The sequence below is a fragment of the Leptonotus elevatus genome, chromosome 14 (genome assembly GCF_054856555.1).
Source record: "Leptonotus elevatus isolate MCC_2025b chromosome 14, RoL_Lele_1.0, whole genome shotgun sequence".
Lineage (NCBI taxonomy): Eukaryota > Metazoa > Chordata > Actinopteri > Syngnathiformes > Syngnathidae > Leptonotus > Leptonotus elevatus.
The window spans coordinates 17,233,577-17,253,454 of NC_141252.1; the positions used below are offsets into that span (position 1 = coordinate 17,233,577).

Sequence of the window (19,878 nt, forward strand, 5' to 3'; positions counted from 1 at the left end):
CTGCACACTTTTTTTTGTGCTTGGCAATGGTCACTCGCTTTTCAACTACAACTACATGTAATAGAAAAGCTCCAAATATAATATTAATAAATATAATATGAATTTACTTGTGTTGAATTTATTAACCACAGACTGCGAGTACACAGTCCTTCACATTAGCCCGTTAGATGAGCCGCGCACGTCACTGATGACGTTCAGTAGCCTATATAACTTCCGGATCCATACTCAAGTCAACTTTACATTTAAAGTATGAAATACATTTCAAATGATTGCTATGGAATTCACCTTCCAGCTGGGTGTGTCAGAAGCCTAGACGGGAGAATTGCTGTGCACTCAAAGTGCGTAAGAAATTGACTTAAGTGCAAACTGGGGAGTTAAATGCCCCTTATGCTGGTCTTTCACTGAGCAGTTTTTCAGGCATGCTGTCCCAAGTTCTACACAAAAAGTCCTATGCAGGATGGGCAAATCCTTTACAATTAGTCAGCCAACCATCAGGGGGCGAGCAAAAGGCTTAATTTTGCCTAAATAACAAGTGAGTGAAAGGGAGCAACATTCGTTCCCTGGAGTTGTTTTTTAAGTTAAAGAAGATAATAGCATAAGTATTCAGTTATCCTTCTGTATTTGTTTTATTCTTGAGTAAGTTTGATTCTTTAAATTATTCATTATTGAATTGAAAATTATAATTTATTTGTTTTAAAGTTTCATGTTTTGTTGAAACAGTTTACATATTGTTAAAGAAACGTTTCTCCATAATACATTTCCCTAACATGATGAATAAATGTGATTAATGATCTTCATTTCAATATTGATTTGGGGGGCGGGGTGGGCGGATGTTGTACACACACTTAAAAGAGTCATTCTTGACATGTACAGTAGGCAGTCTGTCCCTTCTTTTCAGGTCAGGAAAAAGGCTGCGTTTTGGAAAGCATCAGCATTTTTGCAGTGAAATTCACTCATACACCACACGACGCCCAACGAGTCGTAAAATTGGCTCTGATGTAAGAGTGGCTAACTTGAAAGCATGCTGGAAACGCTCTTGATTGGTATGAAGAGTAGCCCTGCTATATAAAACGGAACCAACTCTGATTTTAGAACAAACAACCCCACAGATGCAGCCCTCCTTGTTTCCCAGGCATATCCTAACCATTGACTGTGCAGATCCCCATGATCCCAATGTATGTATACTGTAGTATTTGGTAAGGTCGGAGTCCACATCCAGCCCATCAACAGAATCTGACCACCCCTGACACTAAGTCTATATAGTATGATATAAAAACTGCAACCCAAAATAGTGGTTGACTTTATTAAATAAAAGCAGTGCTTTTATTTTTGATTTGCACATAAGTGGCCAGTAAGACTTGTCTTCTGCATCGCAAACTTTTGAGTGACATCATTGTTATATTTAGTAGCTTTTAGGATCTCTCCTGTGTCTTTTTCAAAATGTGAGTAGTGACAATGCCAACAATAGTCCTCATTTTAGCAACATTCTCACTTCCGGTAGGTTGGATAGAAAAGGGAGATTTGCCCTGATAATCATTTCGAAGTCAAAACTCAAAGCAGCTAAAGTAGGTGCACAGAATGTCAGCACACTTTAAAAATATTTGCTCACTGTTTGTTTGTATTGAACACTGATTTTTAATAATTGCTTACGTTTATTTCCTAATTATAACAACCTATGTCAACCTTGTGTGTATCGATGCGTGATGGGAGGTTCGAGGAGCACCGGCAGTGTGGAGGAAAGTGTCAAGTTCAAAGCCCCAGACTCGCTGCCCATGCCCCTGTGTCTTGGAAGTAGTTGTCACGTCGCCACTAAGTGTGCGAGAAGCTGTAACGGTTGTGTGTACAAACTTGAGAGCAATGCCCTGCTTGAGACAAGCGACTAAATGTCGACTCTTTTGCTACGCCTGCGTATTCTCTAATTTGCTGTGAAAGCAGCTCGAGAGACGATTATTCTGCTTTTGAAGATTGGCAGACCCAAAAGTTAGTCTGGACTGTGAGAGTGCAATATTGTCATGCGCGAGGAGGTACTTTAAGCTCGAACGAAAAGCACTTAGAAGTCCATTGAAGGAGACAGAAAAGCGATTACTGTTTTGGGATTCTTCGCTCCTTAGCTCTCTTTTCTTATTTGCTATAATTGCTGCAGCCATCCGACGAGATGGACTTAAAACTCCAGCATATGAACTAATACAGTGGTTCAACATTAGTATGAGACTCGGTCTCTTGGACAGACACTGATTGACTAAAGGCCTTTTAGTCCTCATTGCACCTCAATATGCCCACTTTGAATATTCCTTAGGACTGATAATATGGGAAAAACTGAAATATTCAATATCAGTGCCAGATGTCAGAATTTGAAAGTGTGGTGACCGCAGAGTTCATCTGCAATCTGAGAGAAGTCAATTGAATGAAATAATGGGAGCAGGCAGCCATTATTGATGTCCTTGAGAACATATGAGCTGTTCTTCTCTGATAATTACTTTATTTGTACAAAAGATTGGCCTCACATAAAACTGTTGTACACAGCTGGGAGATGTATTTTTTTTTAATGATAGACTTGAATATGAGGGCAAAAAAAAGATAAACAAGGCTTCTGATGAGGATCAAATAAACTGGTCAGTGGGTTGGTTAAAAGAAACGAATATGCTGTTATCAGTCTTCAAGTGTTACAGTTAATAAAAGTACTGATAGCACTTTTTCGAGTGAGACTGTTTGGATTTCATTCCTGTTTGCCTCCCATGAGTAATTTCCCATCTTTTTGCACTTAAACTAAATAAAGCTTAATTAACACATTCATTTAGTTTGGTAGGTAACCATGCATGGAAAAGAAAGGACTACAACTCAAATTCCTGGTTGTGAACAAATTACAAAAAATAATAATAATAACTTGTTCCCTGTCCCGCGTGTGATTTATGACACATCTCCTATTAGATCAGCATATGCTCAGAATCGCTGCATATTGTCAGAGTTGTTCCAGCTATCTGCATTACCAACTGCAGCAATGACTTCATGTCTGCACATTCTTGTGTATCCACAGGTACCGTATAATGACTCAAAGTTGGCAGCACCAACCCGAGGACAGGCCCAATTTCTCAACTATCCTGGAGAGAATTGATTATTGCTTGCAGGTAACAAAACAGATCTTGGTTGTAATTGAATCCTGGGATTTATTGGCAATTTATCCATAGTTATGTTTGTCGTTTTCACTGGATTAGATCATCATTTCTGCATCAGATAAAAGTGAAAATACACATTATTTCTGCACTGGAATTGAAAAGTAGCAAGAGGAATCATCAAGACGAAGTATCTAGTGGTCTTGTGCCATGTAAAAAGTAATGATACTACAAAGATACAAGAATAATAGATGATAATAATAATTGTACATTTCTTCAAATAGTGGCCTCCACTATAAAAACGCAAGACCACAAGTAAATCATTGTCCACTTGATTTAATAAAGGCCGCATTCCAACTTGATACCTCCTGTTTTATACCCTCAAGAAAAAACAAATAACACCTTTGTAATTATATTCGCGAAGTCCTTCATGAAGACTTCATTACAGCACATGCCGCCTACAGATCTGACATAGCATCTGTAAAGGTTACAGTGAGGACATAGAGCTGCTCTATGCAGCACAAAAACATTCTGGGTCGAACAATTCAACAGTGGGAACAAAAATAAAGAAGAATATGATCTCTGCCGACAAGAAGCGGGAGGAAGAAATTAAGCGAGCTAGACGGAAAGCTTTTAGAGTGTATTTAATCCGTGTGGGACATGCAGAACACAAGCGATCAGAAAACTCATAACAAAGAAAAGTGAGCGACAGAGCCCACAAGACATTTATTTATTCATTTTCTACCGCTTCTATGGGGCTCAAGTTTACAGCTAAGCTGGTGTGTATCCCCTGCTGGTAAGAGACACCCCCGCCTATCACACCCCTGAAGTTGTGCCTGGCATTTACATCACACCTACCCTGTCAAATGCTTGGAAAATTGAAGTCAAATAAATACGTTATTTAAAGTGGAATGGAACCTCGAGTTACAAATGCTCCTTTTTACGTACAATTTGAGTTGTGCACAAAAGTTTTGCAGAAATACTACCTCTATCTACGAGCGGATGGATTAATGTTGCAATTCTTCTCGCATTGCGTAACCATCACTGTCAATGTGCATAAGGTATTTCTGTGATCTGAAAACTAGTGATATCCCTCCACGGCTTAGGGTGGAAACGGATGCATATCGCTGCCATCGGGCCGAAACCTCGTAAGTCACAATTTGGCAAATTTCATATTTTTTTTAAAAATCTATAATTGTTGTCAGTCCACAAGTGTGGGTTTAATTTTTACAAATTATTGACCAATCTTAAGTGTTGAAAATGGCTTGTTCTTGTTTTGATTCAATTATAATGATTGGGGCGAAAGCGTGTGGTTTTTGGGGTCTCCTGAAAAGTGACGATTTTGGAGGTACAAGGTTTTGGCCCAACGCCAGCGATAACGCCTTCGCATCTTTGATCATTCAATCAAAATCTAATTGCTGTGTGTTTGTAAATGGTGTCGTAAAATATGTCCGAAATAGCAGTTATAGTTACTTTAATTAAGAGAATGAACCGTTAATATAGGTGGAATCATGTCATGTAGCTATCCCCGCATGTTGTTGCGAGTGTTTTATTTCTTTATAATAGTGTGTTTTCACTTATTTTTGTATTGCATTATATTTATTTATTTTTACCACAAACTGGTAAAAACAAAACACAAAAAAGTTAAGTAAAACCTAAATTTGGGGCTGGAATGGATTAATTTCCATTCATTTTAATTTGAAATATTACCTCAATTTATGAATGTTTCAAGTTACAAACAGGCTCATGGAACCAATTAAATTTGTAACTTGAGGTTCCACTGTATTTAAATGTGTTGAATTTCTTTCTAGGTTCTCAATCAAAAATAGTGTGATTACAAGAAATTATCACTTCTATCATCAAATGGTTACATGCAGCAGTAAATTTGTATTTCTCATTTCTTAAAATCATTTGTTTGTTGAAGTTAAATGAGTATTTTTTTACATTTTAGACTAATATTTTTTTTTTTATGTAAACTAAACATGTTCAGCTACACTGTAAGTAAAGGGAAAGTCAACCCAATAGTTGTTTTGTTTTTTACAATAATATGTTATATGCAGCCCCATTTGTCTGAATATGGTATTCTGGTTAATATTATGTTAGTGGAATATGAATTAAGCAGCAAAATCCAGCCGTTTTTATCCGTCTCAGGGGGAGGGTGGCCATTTTGCCACTTGCTGTTGACTGAAGATGACACCAATGTTTCTCAGGTCACAGGTAACAATCAATCGCAGCTCAGCTTCGAAAACAGGTGAGCTGTGATTGGTCGTTGCCTGAGCGTTGAGTAAACTGTCATCTTCACTCAACAGCAAGTGGCAAAATGACTGACCCCTGAGATGGCTATAAATGGCTGGATTTTGCTTCATAACTCTTATTCCACTAACGTAATATTAACCAGAATGTCATGTTTAAACTAGTGAGGTCACATAACATATTAGTATAAAGAGTGCCCGCCGGTGGGTTGGGTGGGTGTGGGTATAGTGGAGGCCCGCTGGTCGCTCCTCTTAACTCACTGCACTAGTTTTGCACAATACACTTTGTTAATAGACACATAGGGCACATAACACACATTTTGGGGGGTGGAGACACTGCCTTCGCCCTACAACTCCCCTCCAATTTTAATGCACCTGGGGGTGGGGTGCCTGGTGGGCCTGCCATGCCCCGTTCTGCTGCGTGGGGCTTGTGGTGCGGGCCGTGTTGGGGTGGGGGGTGCTCCTGGCTCCTGGGTTTGCTCTCCGGCCGGTGGCCCCTGCGGAGCCCGGGGTTTTGCCTTGGCGCTGCTGTGGCCTGGGGGGTTGTGCTTGCTCTGTCCTGGCCGGGGTCGACGGCTCCCCTCTCTGGTGGAGGTTTTAGTGCATGCCAGATCCACCACACCAGCATCTATCGAAATTCAAACACAATCTGCTTCTTCCTCTGGTCGTTGAATCGGTGGAGGCTGATGTCTGTGGATCTCACTCTGCTTCATCTATCCTTCCTTCCTTTCCTCAGTCTCTCCTTTGGTCTCTTGAGGTCTCCCTAATTTGTTGGAATTTAGATGTTTCTGGGGTTGGTGAAAGATTCTGGTTGGTAACCCGGTGGATAGTAGGTAATGTCTGGTCGGTGCTGGATTTCACTTTCCTTTCTTTTGTTTGATCCTTCCTCGAGTCTCCTGACAACCTCACGACTCTCGCTGGATTCTGAAGTATTCGGTTTAGGTGAATGGTATGGGATTTTTAATAGGTTTTAGGTGAATTAATGAGTACACATGCACGCACGCGCGCACACACACATACTCACGCACATACAAAAAAAAAATCATCATCATAAAAAAAAGAGCAAAAATGAACTTCCAGTGTTTTTTACTACATGTTAAAGGGAAAGTCAAGTAAAAAAAATTCTTCACAATATGTTCAATGCAGTCCTACTAATCTAAACATCTCATTTGAATTAATATAGCATTTGTGGAATATGAATTCAATGTAAACATTAACAATCTAACTTGAACCTTTTAGGACCCTGACGTGGTGACCATGCCCTTGCCTATCGAATACGGGCCCGTCCAGGAGGAGGAAGAAGGAAGTGCATCTGTGCGGCCAGACGATCCCTCGGGCGCTACTGTGCTGGTAAACGCTCAAATGCCCGATGGGGATCTTGCACAGCCGCACGCACGCTACCGCTCAGAGGAGAGCCACAGAGGAGCTGAACACACATCCATGATGAATGCAACGTCGGAGGCCAAAGCGCAGACGCCGTCTCTGCCCCAAGCGTACCTCCATCAGCACCAGCAGCCTCAAACGCAGACCTGCATGACGACGACTACCACCGTCACCTCCGCGGCAACCTCCATACTCACTGCCAAGGGCCCAGAGGGGGGCCACATCAACCTTGCTTTCAGCCAGGGTCACCCAGTGGAGAAGGAGAGCCACAATGGGAAGAGTAGCAGTCTTTGGAACCCCACGTACGGCTCGTGGTTCCTGCAGCAGCTGCAGAGGAAGCAGCAACAGAGGCAAGCGAGTGTGGGCGGGGTTTTGGGTGTGGGCGGGACCCGCGGCAGGGTGCCCGGCGAAGGGCAGGAGCATGTGGGACGGACTGTGGCTGAGGTGGCCGGTTCCATGGGTCTCCAGCATAAGTTTCAACATCAGCACCAACTTCAGATGTTGCACCATCAACCGCAGCAGCAGCAGGGTCTTTGCAGACCCCTGTTAGCCCCTCTCCCTCCAGCCTCCCAGACCCCCCTCCTCTTAGATTCAGGCACTTTGCCACCTGGTCCTCTGTACAGACTGAGACGTTTCCCCTGCGGGAGTATCGGCTACGGCTACCAGGAGCAAGGCGTGCTGATGGAGGCGAGTCCTCCTCCGCTCCTCCCCTCCCAACAGCTGACAACGACGTCGGCGGCCCACCCGAGGGCCCCCACGCCGGTGTCTCTGGCTCGTTCAGGATTATCAGAGGACAGCCGGCCGCTGTTGGTCACCATGGGGACAGTGCAGGACACCCGGCTGCCCAGAATGGAGGGTCACAACGCCACTGTGCTTTAGCCAACATGCCTGTACAGTTTACTCACTTTCCAGCTTTGGCGACTGTGATTAGGACTACGCAACATCAAAACATGTTGTCAGCAAATTCGGTTTCTCCCTCCGGTTTGGAAACAACCTTTTAAGCGGAATCCGTTCTCAATCCATTCAGCTTTTATCATGAGAACCCGTAGGGTGTAAAATCCGAGTGAACATGAAAGCACATCAGAGAACACTGGATAGCAAATTGAATTCAAAGGCTAGTTTTGGAGTCCAGAAAATGTATTTTTTCATCACAAAGGGAGCATGACTGAGACCTCACAGAGTGAAATTTATAGCAAATATTTAAAGTTTTTGTGCGTCACTAACTGGAAAATTATTCACATCTCAACCCCACCGCAGACTTTGTTTCACAAACTCTGATGACTGAGGAGGCCAATTTCAAAGTTGCTGCTGCCAGCCTCATGTTTCATTTCTATTGCAGGACCCAGAAATTGCCCACATCTTTCATGGAGAAAAAAAAAAAGCCTGGCAATTGCTTAATTTTTGAGAATCATGTTGGAGTTACAGAGACATTTGTACTAAAAAAGAAAAACTACAAAAATGTGTTTGTTGATGTTTTGCTTGCCTGCTTGTTTATTTATTCATTTGTTTATTTATTATCTGGATGTGGCTCTATAAATTATCAATGAACGGGCTCATAGTACAAGCAAAATCACCCTGCATCTGTTTACTCTCACTTCATGTTTTAAGCTGTTTGAAATGATTAACAGCAAAACGCAAGCTCAAAAAAAGTGAGAGAAATAGAATCACCCTCCAAAACTATAAACTTGACCAAGTTTAACAAACAATAATCACAAGAAATCTCCCTTATCCTTTATGGTGCCCTTTCATAGTGGGTACGCATTTCTTATTGCTCAACTTGAAATACGTTGGCCCTGCTGCTGTAAATCCCTCCACAAACTCACATCTTGTGCTTGACTTCATTGTGTTCAAGGCGGGCGTCCTTTCTTTCCTTACGGCTTTTAGACAAAAAAATAACCTCTTTCCGTTTTTGTGCGTGGTTATAGAAACATAGTGGATATTTGCTGAATCAATGTTAACCTTCAAATTTGCTATCTCAAAGCACTCCAACATTTACATATTTTGATTTTTTTTTTATTACTGAATAAATCTTGTGGAATACAAATGAGTATGAATGAAAAAACTACTTTTGCTCTTTATATTAAATGATAACATCTGAGTTTCCTGTTCCGTTTCAGAGCCACAACCACTGTTAATTTGAGTGAGTGACGTTTGTCACTTACATACTTGTTTGACTGTATTTGGCAAGCGTGTCCGTCCATCTGTTGCAAAGCAACGACACGCTGTCGCATGTCAAGGAGCAATTAGTATGTTGACGTTGTCTCCTGTCGCTGTATCACTTCTATCCATTTTGTGATCTCTGTAGCCCATCCAACATTCTTTCATGTACAAAGACATTCTGAACTGCATCTGTAAATGATGTAATTTAAGAGTATTGTACTATGGCTCTGGTAAATGCTGTACATTGCCCTTGGAAGACATTCGCCAAAATTAATAAATTACTATAAAATAAGTTTTGTGCAGAACTTTTTGATATGAAAAAAATGTCAATGCAGTTTTTATTAGTAATAATGAACTTCTCAAATTAGATTGCAAAGGCACACCTAAGGAAGTGTCTCCTAAGAGCATAAACATAATTCCAATGAGTGATTCATTCTATATTCCATGTTGGCCAAGATTTTAAATGAGGTCCGGAGGCAGTTAATATATTAAATCTTATCTTTATTATTATTATTATTATTATGCGACAGTCAGACTTAATATTTGTCTTGTTCAGTCCTTGGTGGCGTCACACAAGCATGATTCACAATTCACATTCTAAGCATTGGAGAGGTGACCATCACACTTGATTTGATGCATACGAAGCCCTGAAAGATGAAAACTATTTCTCATTAGGAGAAACTTTCTCATCCTAATGAGAAACGTTCTTGTTTTTCGTGGGGTATCAGTGATACTAAGAAAGGCGAGGAATTAACCCAGGACTACACAGGAGGTGCTGCTCAATGACCTGCAAGAGCTTGTTTCAAAGGCTACTATTGCTAATATTCAAAGACAACATGGTATAAAATCATGCATCGCACGCAATGTTCCCCTGCTTCAGTCAGCACATGTCCAGGCTCATTTGAAGTTTGGCAAAGACCATCTGGATGATCACGAGGAATCATGGGAGAAAGTCCTGTGGTCAGATGAGACCAAAATGGAATTTTTGGGGGTCTGCAGTAGCATTACTTTTAATGGAAAACGCATATTAAGAAACGATAGGATAAAAATTATATATGTCAAAAATGGAATTTGCATCTTCAGAAAACATTTTGCAAATAAATATTTCATTTGGCACACATACCAGTCAAGAGATTTTGGCATTTAAAGTTTGAAAAATATTTGAGTATTTATTTTTCTTAGAAACTACCGTTTGAATTATAGTACTGTACTGACAATAATTCAAATACTGTTATCCTATCATTGAAATAAATTCTCAAAAGCAGTTTTTGGGTGAGACAAAATTATCCAACACAAGCAGTTTTGACGGCGGGTCTACTAAATAACATGCACATCTGATACAGTGTGCTTATTTTATGGTTCTGTATTTCAAAATGGGCTGCTAGCAGTGCTGCCTATTAATAGTTAATGATATTCATGTATGTGAAGACTCTTGCTTATGTTAATGATTTCTCACAATAATTAACAATGAATTACACAATGTAGGAAATGGATAAATATTAATGTCCTCATTCTGCAAGTGTTTACATTAGTATAATACATATTCAATCATGTTCGCATTAACCTTTATAGACTGCAAATCCTCAACCATGTCGTCCCCTTGTGGCCACAGACATTATTTGCTGACATGGTTGATCGACAGTTTGATTAGTACCAAACGCTTTTAATCCACTCTATACATTCACAGGCGTTTACTGAGTGTCTGCGGTTATATCATCGTTTTTTCATAAGAGTTGGGGCTCACCGTCAAGAGGACGCAAATGACGCCATGTTGGAACAAGTTGTTGTACAAAGCGAACGTCGCCCACACGATGTCTTTAAATGTCCGCACACGTCGCGTCGTGTCACGTTTATCACAGAGTTGCTCGTGCTGACGACGTGGCTTTATAGGCACACACGTATGTGGATATAAATTTGTGTGTGCACGTAAACATTCAGCTGGACTAATACATCTGTGTATCTAGAAAGAGTGGCAAACTAATTAGTAATCGTGCTGGATCTGTGAAGAAAGAAGACGGAAACATGTCAGACACGATTGAACAAGTGTAAGTTAAGATAATAACATGCTCTACTTCGATGTATTTCAAGAAAATTAGTTCAGATTTAATCAATTTTATTTCATAACATTGTGTAGAAATGTATGATATTTATTCAGCTTGTATTGGCATCTTCTTGTTGATAATTATAGTTTTGAAAGGAAGATTAATGTGTTCCTCCATCCTAAATGTTTCACAAAAGTAAAACTTTGGATAGTTTGTTATATAATGGATAACGTGTGTAATATGAGTATTACTATGCGGAATTATTAAAGTTAGTATCAATATTGGATTTCAATATGTAAAGGGAGAATAATAAAATATCAAGAAGGCTGCCATCCAGGAGCCTTGTCACTTTCGTAACAGCAACCTTCCAGACAAGTGTTAAGAGAAGTATACTGTTTGCCTATGCAGTAAATTTCCTGTACAAGGGCTCACAAGATGTCAATAGAGGGTTGAGGTCAGTTGAGGCCGGCAGCCGTGTCGTTATTCTTTAATCTTAACTGCCTTTAGTGGCCAGCCACACTGTGGAGTGCTTCCATGTTGACAATGCTGGAGCATTGTCCTGCATAAAAATACTGCTGGGTAAAGATAAAGGCACTGCTTGAAAATTGTGTCTTCTTGAAAACTAGCAGCTTTGTGATCAGAACTTCGTCCTCTGGCATCCGATTTAAAGTGGAGCTCTGTGCCTGTTACTGATCCGCACATGGCCCGTCCATCTTGTCCATCAAGAGGCACTCTGATCTCTGATCAGTCCATAAAAACTTTGAAAATATTGGCCATACCTCTCAGCACACCATGCCCCTTTTATTTATGGGTCTTCAGTTTTAATTCTGTAATAGGAAACCACTGAAGGAAAATGGTTATACAGTATTCATGTTTGATTCTTTTTAAATAACATTTCGCAACCTATTAACGTCAAAATATTGCTGCGATGATGGTTTTGTAATCACATTTTAAATTAAATGGGAAGTCAACCCAAACGTTTTCTAATCTAGTCTAGTGTAGACATTGCATTCTGATTAATATTGCGTTTGTGGAATATTAATAAAGCAGTAAAATCCTCCCATTTTTATCCTTCTCAGGGGGCGGCCATTTTGCCACTTGCTGTCAAATGAAAATGACATCACAGTTGCTCAGGTAACGACCAATCATGGCCACATACTTATATGACTGGACTGTCAATTAGACCCTTGAGGCTGAAGACAAAGGGTAGCCATCTTATGTTGCTACTTTTACTGGCAACTTATTTATTTGGCTCAAAACAGTTATCAGTGTGTGTTTACAGGGTTCCCGCAGGGTCTTAAAAAGTCTTATTGAATTTATGAATTTGGAAATAATACCTTAAAAAGTCGATGTGTTTTAAATTTTATGCTGTATGTAACCTTTCCGTGTCCCATTTCTCCTCAAAAGTGTCATTCCGATTAAATAACGTAGCCTAAATAAACGGGGCGGAGGAGCCAATCATTGAACGCAATGCAGTCCCGGGTTAAAATATGCTACACTTTATGGTTAAAATACAATGAAAGTAATGAAAGATCACACGCTACAACACGCTACACAGATGTAGGTGTCTTTTTTCCCCCCCGTGTCATTTCCCGATATGGCTGTGTAATAGGTAGGCCTATTATTATTTTTTTTCTTAAATAGGTCTTAAAAAGATTCACAGATGTTAGGTTTACATTTTGCAGCAATTTTTTGTCATGGTAGGCTTCACTTGCACTTGATGGTTCTGACAACATGCAGACAAATCTTTGGGTAGCACCTGAGATATTATAAGAGAAAAATTCAGGCTTTTTCTTAGCAAGGCAATGTATATGTTCTCCCATTATACCCTCATGGCATAACTGTATGTCATACACGGTGGCATTTTTGCTGTAGAGGTAGAAAATCATGTTAAAAGGCCGCAGAGAAATATGTATTCGTTAGGCGGCCTTAGTGAGTGGCAATGTAAGATGGCCGCTGGTGGCTTCACTTCTCCCAAAGCGGCATTGACAGTCCAGTCATATATAAGGCCGTGCGCAGCTCAGCTTCAGAAAACAAGTGAGCCGTGATTGGTCGTTACCTGAGCGAGTGTGATGTCATTTTCAGTCGCTATCAAGTGGCAAAATGGCCGCCCCGAGATTGATAACAATGGGCGGATTTTGCTACTTAACTCATATTTCACAATTGCAATATTAATCAGAATATTGTATTAATAATAGGACTGGGTATCCATTCTAATTTCCTCAATTGATTCAATGTAGATTTTTTCCCCCTAGTCGATTCACTTTGTTTCAATCGATATTCATTATGGAACATCAATTCATACATTTTAAGCACATTAAAACTCCACAAACATGAAATTGCAAGTAACATTTTGTGGTAGTAACTGGTTAAATTTGGTTTATTAATGAAAGTAACACGTGTTATAATCAAGTGTTACACAAACATTGACAAAATGAAAATATTTTCATAATTTAAATTCAATAATTGTAAATATAAATTAAGATTCTGAATTATCTTAAAGTGCAAGAAGTCAAGTAGTTGTTTTTTTTTCAAACATGTATATAAAGAAAAAACAAACTGATTATAAAAGTGCATGTGTAAAAACAAAATAAAAAAAACATGAACAAAACAAACACAACATTCAAGCAACGATAAGCAACATAAGAAAGTTTCACAGTGTTTCACTCAATCATGAGCTACACATTTACACATACATGTTTGAAAAGGAGTAGAAAGAAGCATAAACTTATCAGGTCCTACCCCTTTTAACATCCGTTACACAATAAACAGTAGGTATCTATAGTAAACAGAAAAAAGCTGCTAGTATACAGCTAATATATCTTGATTATTAATAACAAAGGTTATTATAGTAATTATTAATAGTGAACACATTGAACAGTGTCGCTTATGCATATATTGTCATACTTTTACATATACATATATATGTTTCCTTATCAATAGCAACAATACTAATAATAATATCTATTTCATAAATGTAAGAAGACACTTTTAAATTCATGTGAACAGTAAATTTCAAGAAAACCCTTTAAAAAAATTGGCCTTTAAAATTATTTTTCTCATGAACTTATGGAAAAAATATACTAATTTATTCCCTCCCGGCTGTTTTACTGGATTTTGACTGATTTCGCAAGACCCACAGAATATTCTATTGCTATAGAAACATGCTTACCAAGAGAAAGATTAGTCTCTTCTTTCAAAGGAAAAAAAAAGTATCTGTTCCAGTTTTGCAGCAATTAACATTAGAATATAGCTAAGTTTCATCATTATTCACAAACCTGTTAACACTGGCAAAAAGAGCTTGTTGTAACATGGCCCTGGTTGATCACTTATACTCTACTGCCACCTGCTGGCCGTTTTTTGTCATAACTTTGATTTTGCAAGACCCACAATATTCTATTCCTATAAAAACATGCCTACCAAAAGAAAGATTAGTCTCTTCTTTCATCAGGAAAAAAAAGTATGTTTCTGTTTTGCAGCAATTAGCATTAGAATATAGCTAAGTTTCATCATTATTCACAAACCTGGTAAAAACACTGGCAAAAAGAGCTTGTTGTAACATGGCCCTGGTTGACCTCTTATACTCTACTGCCACCTGCTGGTTGTTGTTTTGTAATAACTACCATTGCTTTAAGCGATCTCTTGAGGTCAGAAGCTGTATCAAAGCCTTATGTATGCTCTAGCATTAAAAAAATATCTTAGAAATACATCTTTGGGAGTGAAGTATTTTAAAAAAGTATATACATTTTTGGGTTTGAATGAGTTAAAATAATCAATTGGATTTATGAATAGATATCAGCCTCCAAAACAAATCGATTCGATAGATGAGGAGTTTTTTTTTCAACCCATCCCGAATTAATAATTATCAGCCTCCTTTGCTACTACTTACTGGTATTGGCAACAGCCCTGGAAAAATAGAATCACAATCATCTATGTAAAATCAACAGAATTTGTCTTCACAGTCACAACCCATCAAAGAACTATAAAAAAAAAACAAAAAAAAACTGGGGAACTGAAAACAACCTTCTTGCCTTACTCTAGAATGTGTGTTTGTAAATGTGTTCAGCTGTCAAAAAATGGCCAATGTGTTCAGCTGTCAAAAAAAAAATCTTCATCTTGTATGTTTATAAATATGTTTAGCTCTCAAAAAATTGCCAATCTTCAGCTCGTGTATTTGTAAATGTGTTCAGCTGTCAAAAAATGGCCAATGTGTTCAGCTGTTGTGTTGTGTTGTGTCAAAAAATGGCCAATGTGTTAAGCTGTAAAAAAAAAAGAAAAAAGCCTATCTTCAGCTTGTATGTTTGTAAATGTGTTCAGCTGTCAAAAAATGGCCAATCTTCAGCTCAAGGGGCTGACGGCAGAGGATGAGTTCCCAGATCTCAGTCAACACAATAACCACATGGCCAAGTTTTTAAACATGGACATGTACAAAACACTGAGGGAGCGGACCACCCCCAACGGCTTCACTGTAGACCGCGTCATCCAGACAGGTGTAGATAATCCAGGTAATCACGTGCCGCTCCGGCCACTTCAGCATACAGACCATCTGATGGTCCTCTATGCCACGTCACTGATGAAGCCTGCTTTTATGTTTGTAGGTCATCCCTTCATCATGACAGTGGGCTGCGTGGCTGGAGATGAGGAGTCATATGAGGTCTTCAAAGAACTGCTTGACCTCGTCATCGAGGACAGACACGGAGGATACAAAGCCACAGACATGCACAAGACTGACCTCAACCCAGAAAACCTCATGGTAAAGGATCACACGCAACATCCAACGGCGATTTAGACTTTTACCGCAAATCTGTTGCTTGAAGGGGGGCGATGACCTGGACCCGGAATATGTTTTGAGCTCCCGAGTCCGAACGGGCCGCAGCGTCCGCGGCTTCTGCCTGCCGCCGCTCTGCAGACGAGGAGAGAGGCGTGCCGTGGAGAAGCTGGCCGTGCAAGGTAAGGGAATGCAAAACGTAGGCTCGCATTAGGATGGAGACTTACGGAGAACAATTTCTGCAGTCCTGGGTTCGCTAACTGGAGACCTGCAAGGGAAATACTATTCGTTGAGAGACCTGTCAGAAGATGAGCAGCAGCAGATGATTGACGACCACTTGCTGTTTGACAAGCCAGTGTCCCCTCTGCTGCTAGCCTCAAAAATGTCCCGGGACTGGCCCGATGCCAGAGGCATCTGGTGAGAGACACTTTTTATCTTTGTTTTTTTATGTACATAAAGATGGTCAAATTCATGTCGTTTTGCCTTTCAAGGCATAACGACAACAAGACGTTTTTGGTGTGGGTGAACGAAGAGGACCATCTACGAGTGATCTCGATGCAGAAGGGCGGCAACTTGAAAGAAGTGTTTACTCGCTTCTGCACCGGACTCACGGAGGTTTGTCAAACCCGACTTACATTGCAAATGAAAGTTTGGTTGAATGATCTAATGTGGTGATGTCATTTTTAGATTGAATCTTTGTTCAAGAACAAAGGCTTTTCTTTTATGTGGAACGAGCACCTTGGCTACATCCTGACTTGCCCGTCCAACCTGGGAACCGGTCTACGTGCAGGCGTGCATGTGAAGCTACCAAACATGAGCCAACACGCCGACTTTGAGGAAGCTCTTAAACGGCTGAGACTCCAGAAACGAGGAACTGGTACGCTTTTTTTTTTTTGGGATGCTTGAAGTCATTCGGGGATAATCTATGAAGTTGAGCTGAACTGCTGTAAATTGTCATCTATCCACTAGGTGGCGTGGACACTGATGCCGTGGATGGAGTGTTCGACATCTCAAACTCTGACAGACTGGGCTTCTCTGAGGTGGAACTGGTGCAGATGGTCGTCGATGGCGTCAAGATGCTGGTGGAGATGGAAAAGAAACTGGAGGCAGGGGAGTCCATCGAGGAGCTAATGCCCGCCCAGAAGTAGAACCGCCCGGACCCGAACTCCCTTAGAATACGATTAAATGACTTGTATTGCCACCACTTTTTTCATTCAAAAATACACTGAAATAAAATGCAACTTTTCATTGTTTCACTTTACACACTGAATAAAAAAATGAGTAGAAGCGCACATGAAATGAAAAAGAAATAAAATCCTATGTTTAATGAACTGGTTGAATGATATGAAAATGTATTTGAAAATAAGGGATCTATAAATTAAGATAAGATCGTGTGTTTTAAAGACAATCCTGCTTGTTTTGGAGTGTTGAGCAAGGTTCTGGATATGCTTTGATGTTTGTACAGTCAGAATAGGGTGCTAAATTTGAACATTGGAATTTGGGACCCTTACGATTTGTACTATTTGTTGGAAAATGTTACCATGCATATGCATACGTGTGCGTGTATATTTTACCATTTATAGACAAGTGTACATAATTTGCCTACAAATGGTATTGTCTCAACCAGGAATGAGCAACATAAAAATTGATTTTGCAACTCTTCATTAGAATGAAGCTAATTACCTATTCAAAATACAAAAGGTGAAGGATCAATAAGTACCAAGATGTACAGGTGTACTACATCCTGAGTACCATCTTAGCATCTGAAACTAAAAGGAACGTCAATTTAACATGACAGTTGAGACCTGTCGCAATGCATCATCGGAACCTCTAGATCATAGGTGTCAAACACCGGTCCTGGAGGGCCGCAGTCCTGCAGGTTTTGGATGCAACACAGCTGATATATGATCAGCTCATCAGCAAGTGCTGCATAAGCCTTAAACGGTCATGCTGATTAGAATCAGCTTGTGTTGGAAGAGGGAAACCTCAAAACCTGCAGGACTAGGGCCCTCCAGGACCGGAGTTTGACACCCATGCTCGAGATGGTGCCCTTGATTTAAAGATCACATTTTCACTGCGTCTTTAAACCAAGCATGCCATCTAGAGTCAAAAAATAATCACAAGTGCTTCATGAAGCTTCGTTTGTCACTACAGAGTACACTTTTTTTTGTCTTCACAAAAACTTGATTTAAAGTATAGGATTCCCATGGTCTAGATTACTACACATACTATGTATTTAAACCAGGGCACCCAGACGTACTGGTTAAATCGTGACTGTTTTGAGCCTTGTGTCTCGAGTCCCAGCGGATTACGCTTTTGTCGCTTTTTTTTACAAAGATCCCGTTCTGATGTCAATTTTTTTTTTCTTTAAGTCCAGTCAGCGAGCCAATTATGTCTATCACACAGTTGTCGTAGCAATTCAGACCATAAACCAATGAAAAAAGAATTTCACTTAAATTCCTTTCTATTTACTTTCACACGTTTGCGTTCTCACTCATCCGTACGTAAGCGCTAGCAGGCGTGTTTTCATCATGCCGGTACTAGAACTACTTCCTGCTTCCATGTCGGCAGATTTCCAATGCTGAACTGTCAACCAAGACAGCATTTAGCATTAGCTAAAGAAACAACACAACCACTGGTTACCAGATTTGTGATTACATTTGTTAAAGTTCCTGGTGAGAATTTACTGTACATTTGATTTTCAATGAAACTAGAGTCCCGGGTTTTTAATTTTGAAAATGTGGTCACCCTACTTGAAAGTACATTCCATACAAAACCGGGCTTTTCTGAAAGGCATTCACATTCACTTGTTTGTACCCTTACATGCAAATCAAAAGGTACAGAAGTAGAGTCCCTTTGCACGTTTGGACCATTCCTGTACCTTTTCTAACCATAAAGAGTACTTATTTGTACCAGCTGTGAATCCTTAAGGTATATAAACAAAAATTTAGTTCTACAATACACTTTTGTCGAGACAGTGAGTCCCCACTGTGCACACATACTGGCTCACTATTGTTGGGAAGAAAAAAATGGCAGTGGCATTGCTGGCTACAGCATTTCAACACTGCTAAACAGCTGAGCATGTCTGAAGAGGCAATTGGAGCATTGCCTCTAAATAAGTTATAGCTTTGAAGGAAATCATCCATGGGAGTTGACAGCAATCCCCAAGACGGTTTCACAAGGCTGAAAAGGTTCCCGAAGTTTACATTCCTTGTCATTACTAGCTCAGAGAGAAGCCTTTCGGCTTTTCCCATCCGTTTAGGTGAAGCAACAGCAAACAATCTGGGAAAGACGTCAGGCATACAAAAGTCTACACACCCCTGTTCAAATGCCAGGTTTTTGTGATATAAAAAAAATGAGACCAAGGTAAATCATTTCAAACTTTTACCACCATTAATTAGGGGTGGAAAAATTAAGCTTTATGAGGCATTTGGTGATATATATTTTTAACTCTAGATAGTGCTCTTGGTTAAAAGATAAAAAAAAAAAAAATTGATGACATTTCCACTGCATCTTTAAACCAAGAGTGCCATCAAGAGAAGTAAAAAAATTAAATAAATACCACAAATGCTATATATGGTCACATTACAATAGAAAGTATTTAACTTTTTTTTTTGTGCCAACAAAAACCTGCCATTTGAACATGACTGATGACTTTGTAAATTTTTATTTTTAATGTGCTACGAAACATGACTATTTCTTTTACTTGGGCATAAGTGAAGTGTGGGCATATTTAGTGTTTTAAGACTGCAGATGGGAAATCAATCCAAGATAATTAGCCTGTATGGAAGGAAAGGAAACACATTGCCTACAAAGACAACACGTTGAATCTTGTGACTTTTCGTGGCTGGCGTCCTGTTGGAGTTAAAATTAATTTCACTTTCTGTTTAAATTTTTTAATGTGGAAAAAAAAAAAAATTCAAAATAAAAATGTGTTGCAATGTTGTTGTTGTGCATATACAGGTATGTGTGATTTTTCCGAGATGTGTATCCTGCAAGAGTTGCTCCTCACATACAGTAAGTCTATCAGCGTTGTTATCATAGTAAGAGTGGACACGTGACATCCGTGTGGGAGGCACAGAATCTGCACAATGCCTTTTATCCACTCACAAAAGGATGCGACTCAACACAAGAGTACAAGGTGCAATTGACTGATTCTCTGG

At 39.7% G+C, this 19,878-nt stretch overlaps 2 protein-coding genes across 4 annotated transcripts in view; both read left to right on the forward strand.

The window, feature by feature from the left end:
* alk (ALK receptor tyrosine kinase) overlaps positions 1-9,165 on the forward strand; it is a 365,934-nt gene extending 356,769 nt beyond the window's left edge. For all 3 annotated transcript variants that reach the window (XM_086094285.1, XM_086094286.1, XM_086094287.1), the window contains 2 exons: positions 3,035-3,125; positions 6,602-9,165. In XM_086094285.1, the coding sequence (XP_085950411.1) occupies positions 3,035-3,125; positions 6,602-7,624 (1,114 nt within the window). In that variant the 3' untranslated portion in view covers positions 7,625-9,165. The remainder of the gene's footprint in view (positions 1-3,034; positions 3,126-6,601) is intronic.
* Positions 9,166-10,677: 1,512 nt separating this feature from the next.
* Positions 10,678-17,046, forward strand: LOC147163184 (creatine kinase, testis isozyme-like). Its single transcript, XM_086094357.1, has 8 exons — positions 10,678-10,950; positions 15,265-15,452; positions 15,546-15,700; positions 15,765-15,897; positions 15,961-16,132; positions 16,207-16,330; positions 16,403-16,592; positions 16,685-17,046. Exons 1-8 carry the CDS (start codon positions 10,928-10,930, stop codon positions 16,861-16,863), a joined length of 1,164 nt encoding a protein of 387 aa, XP_085950483.1. The 5' UTR covers positions 10,678-10,927; the 3' UTR covers positions 16,864-17,046.
* Positions 17,047-19,878: the final 2,832 nt, after the last annotated feature.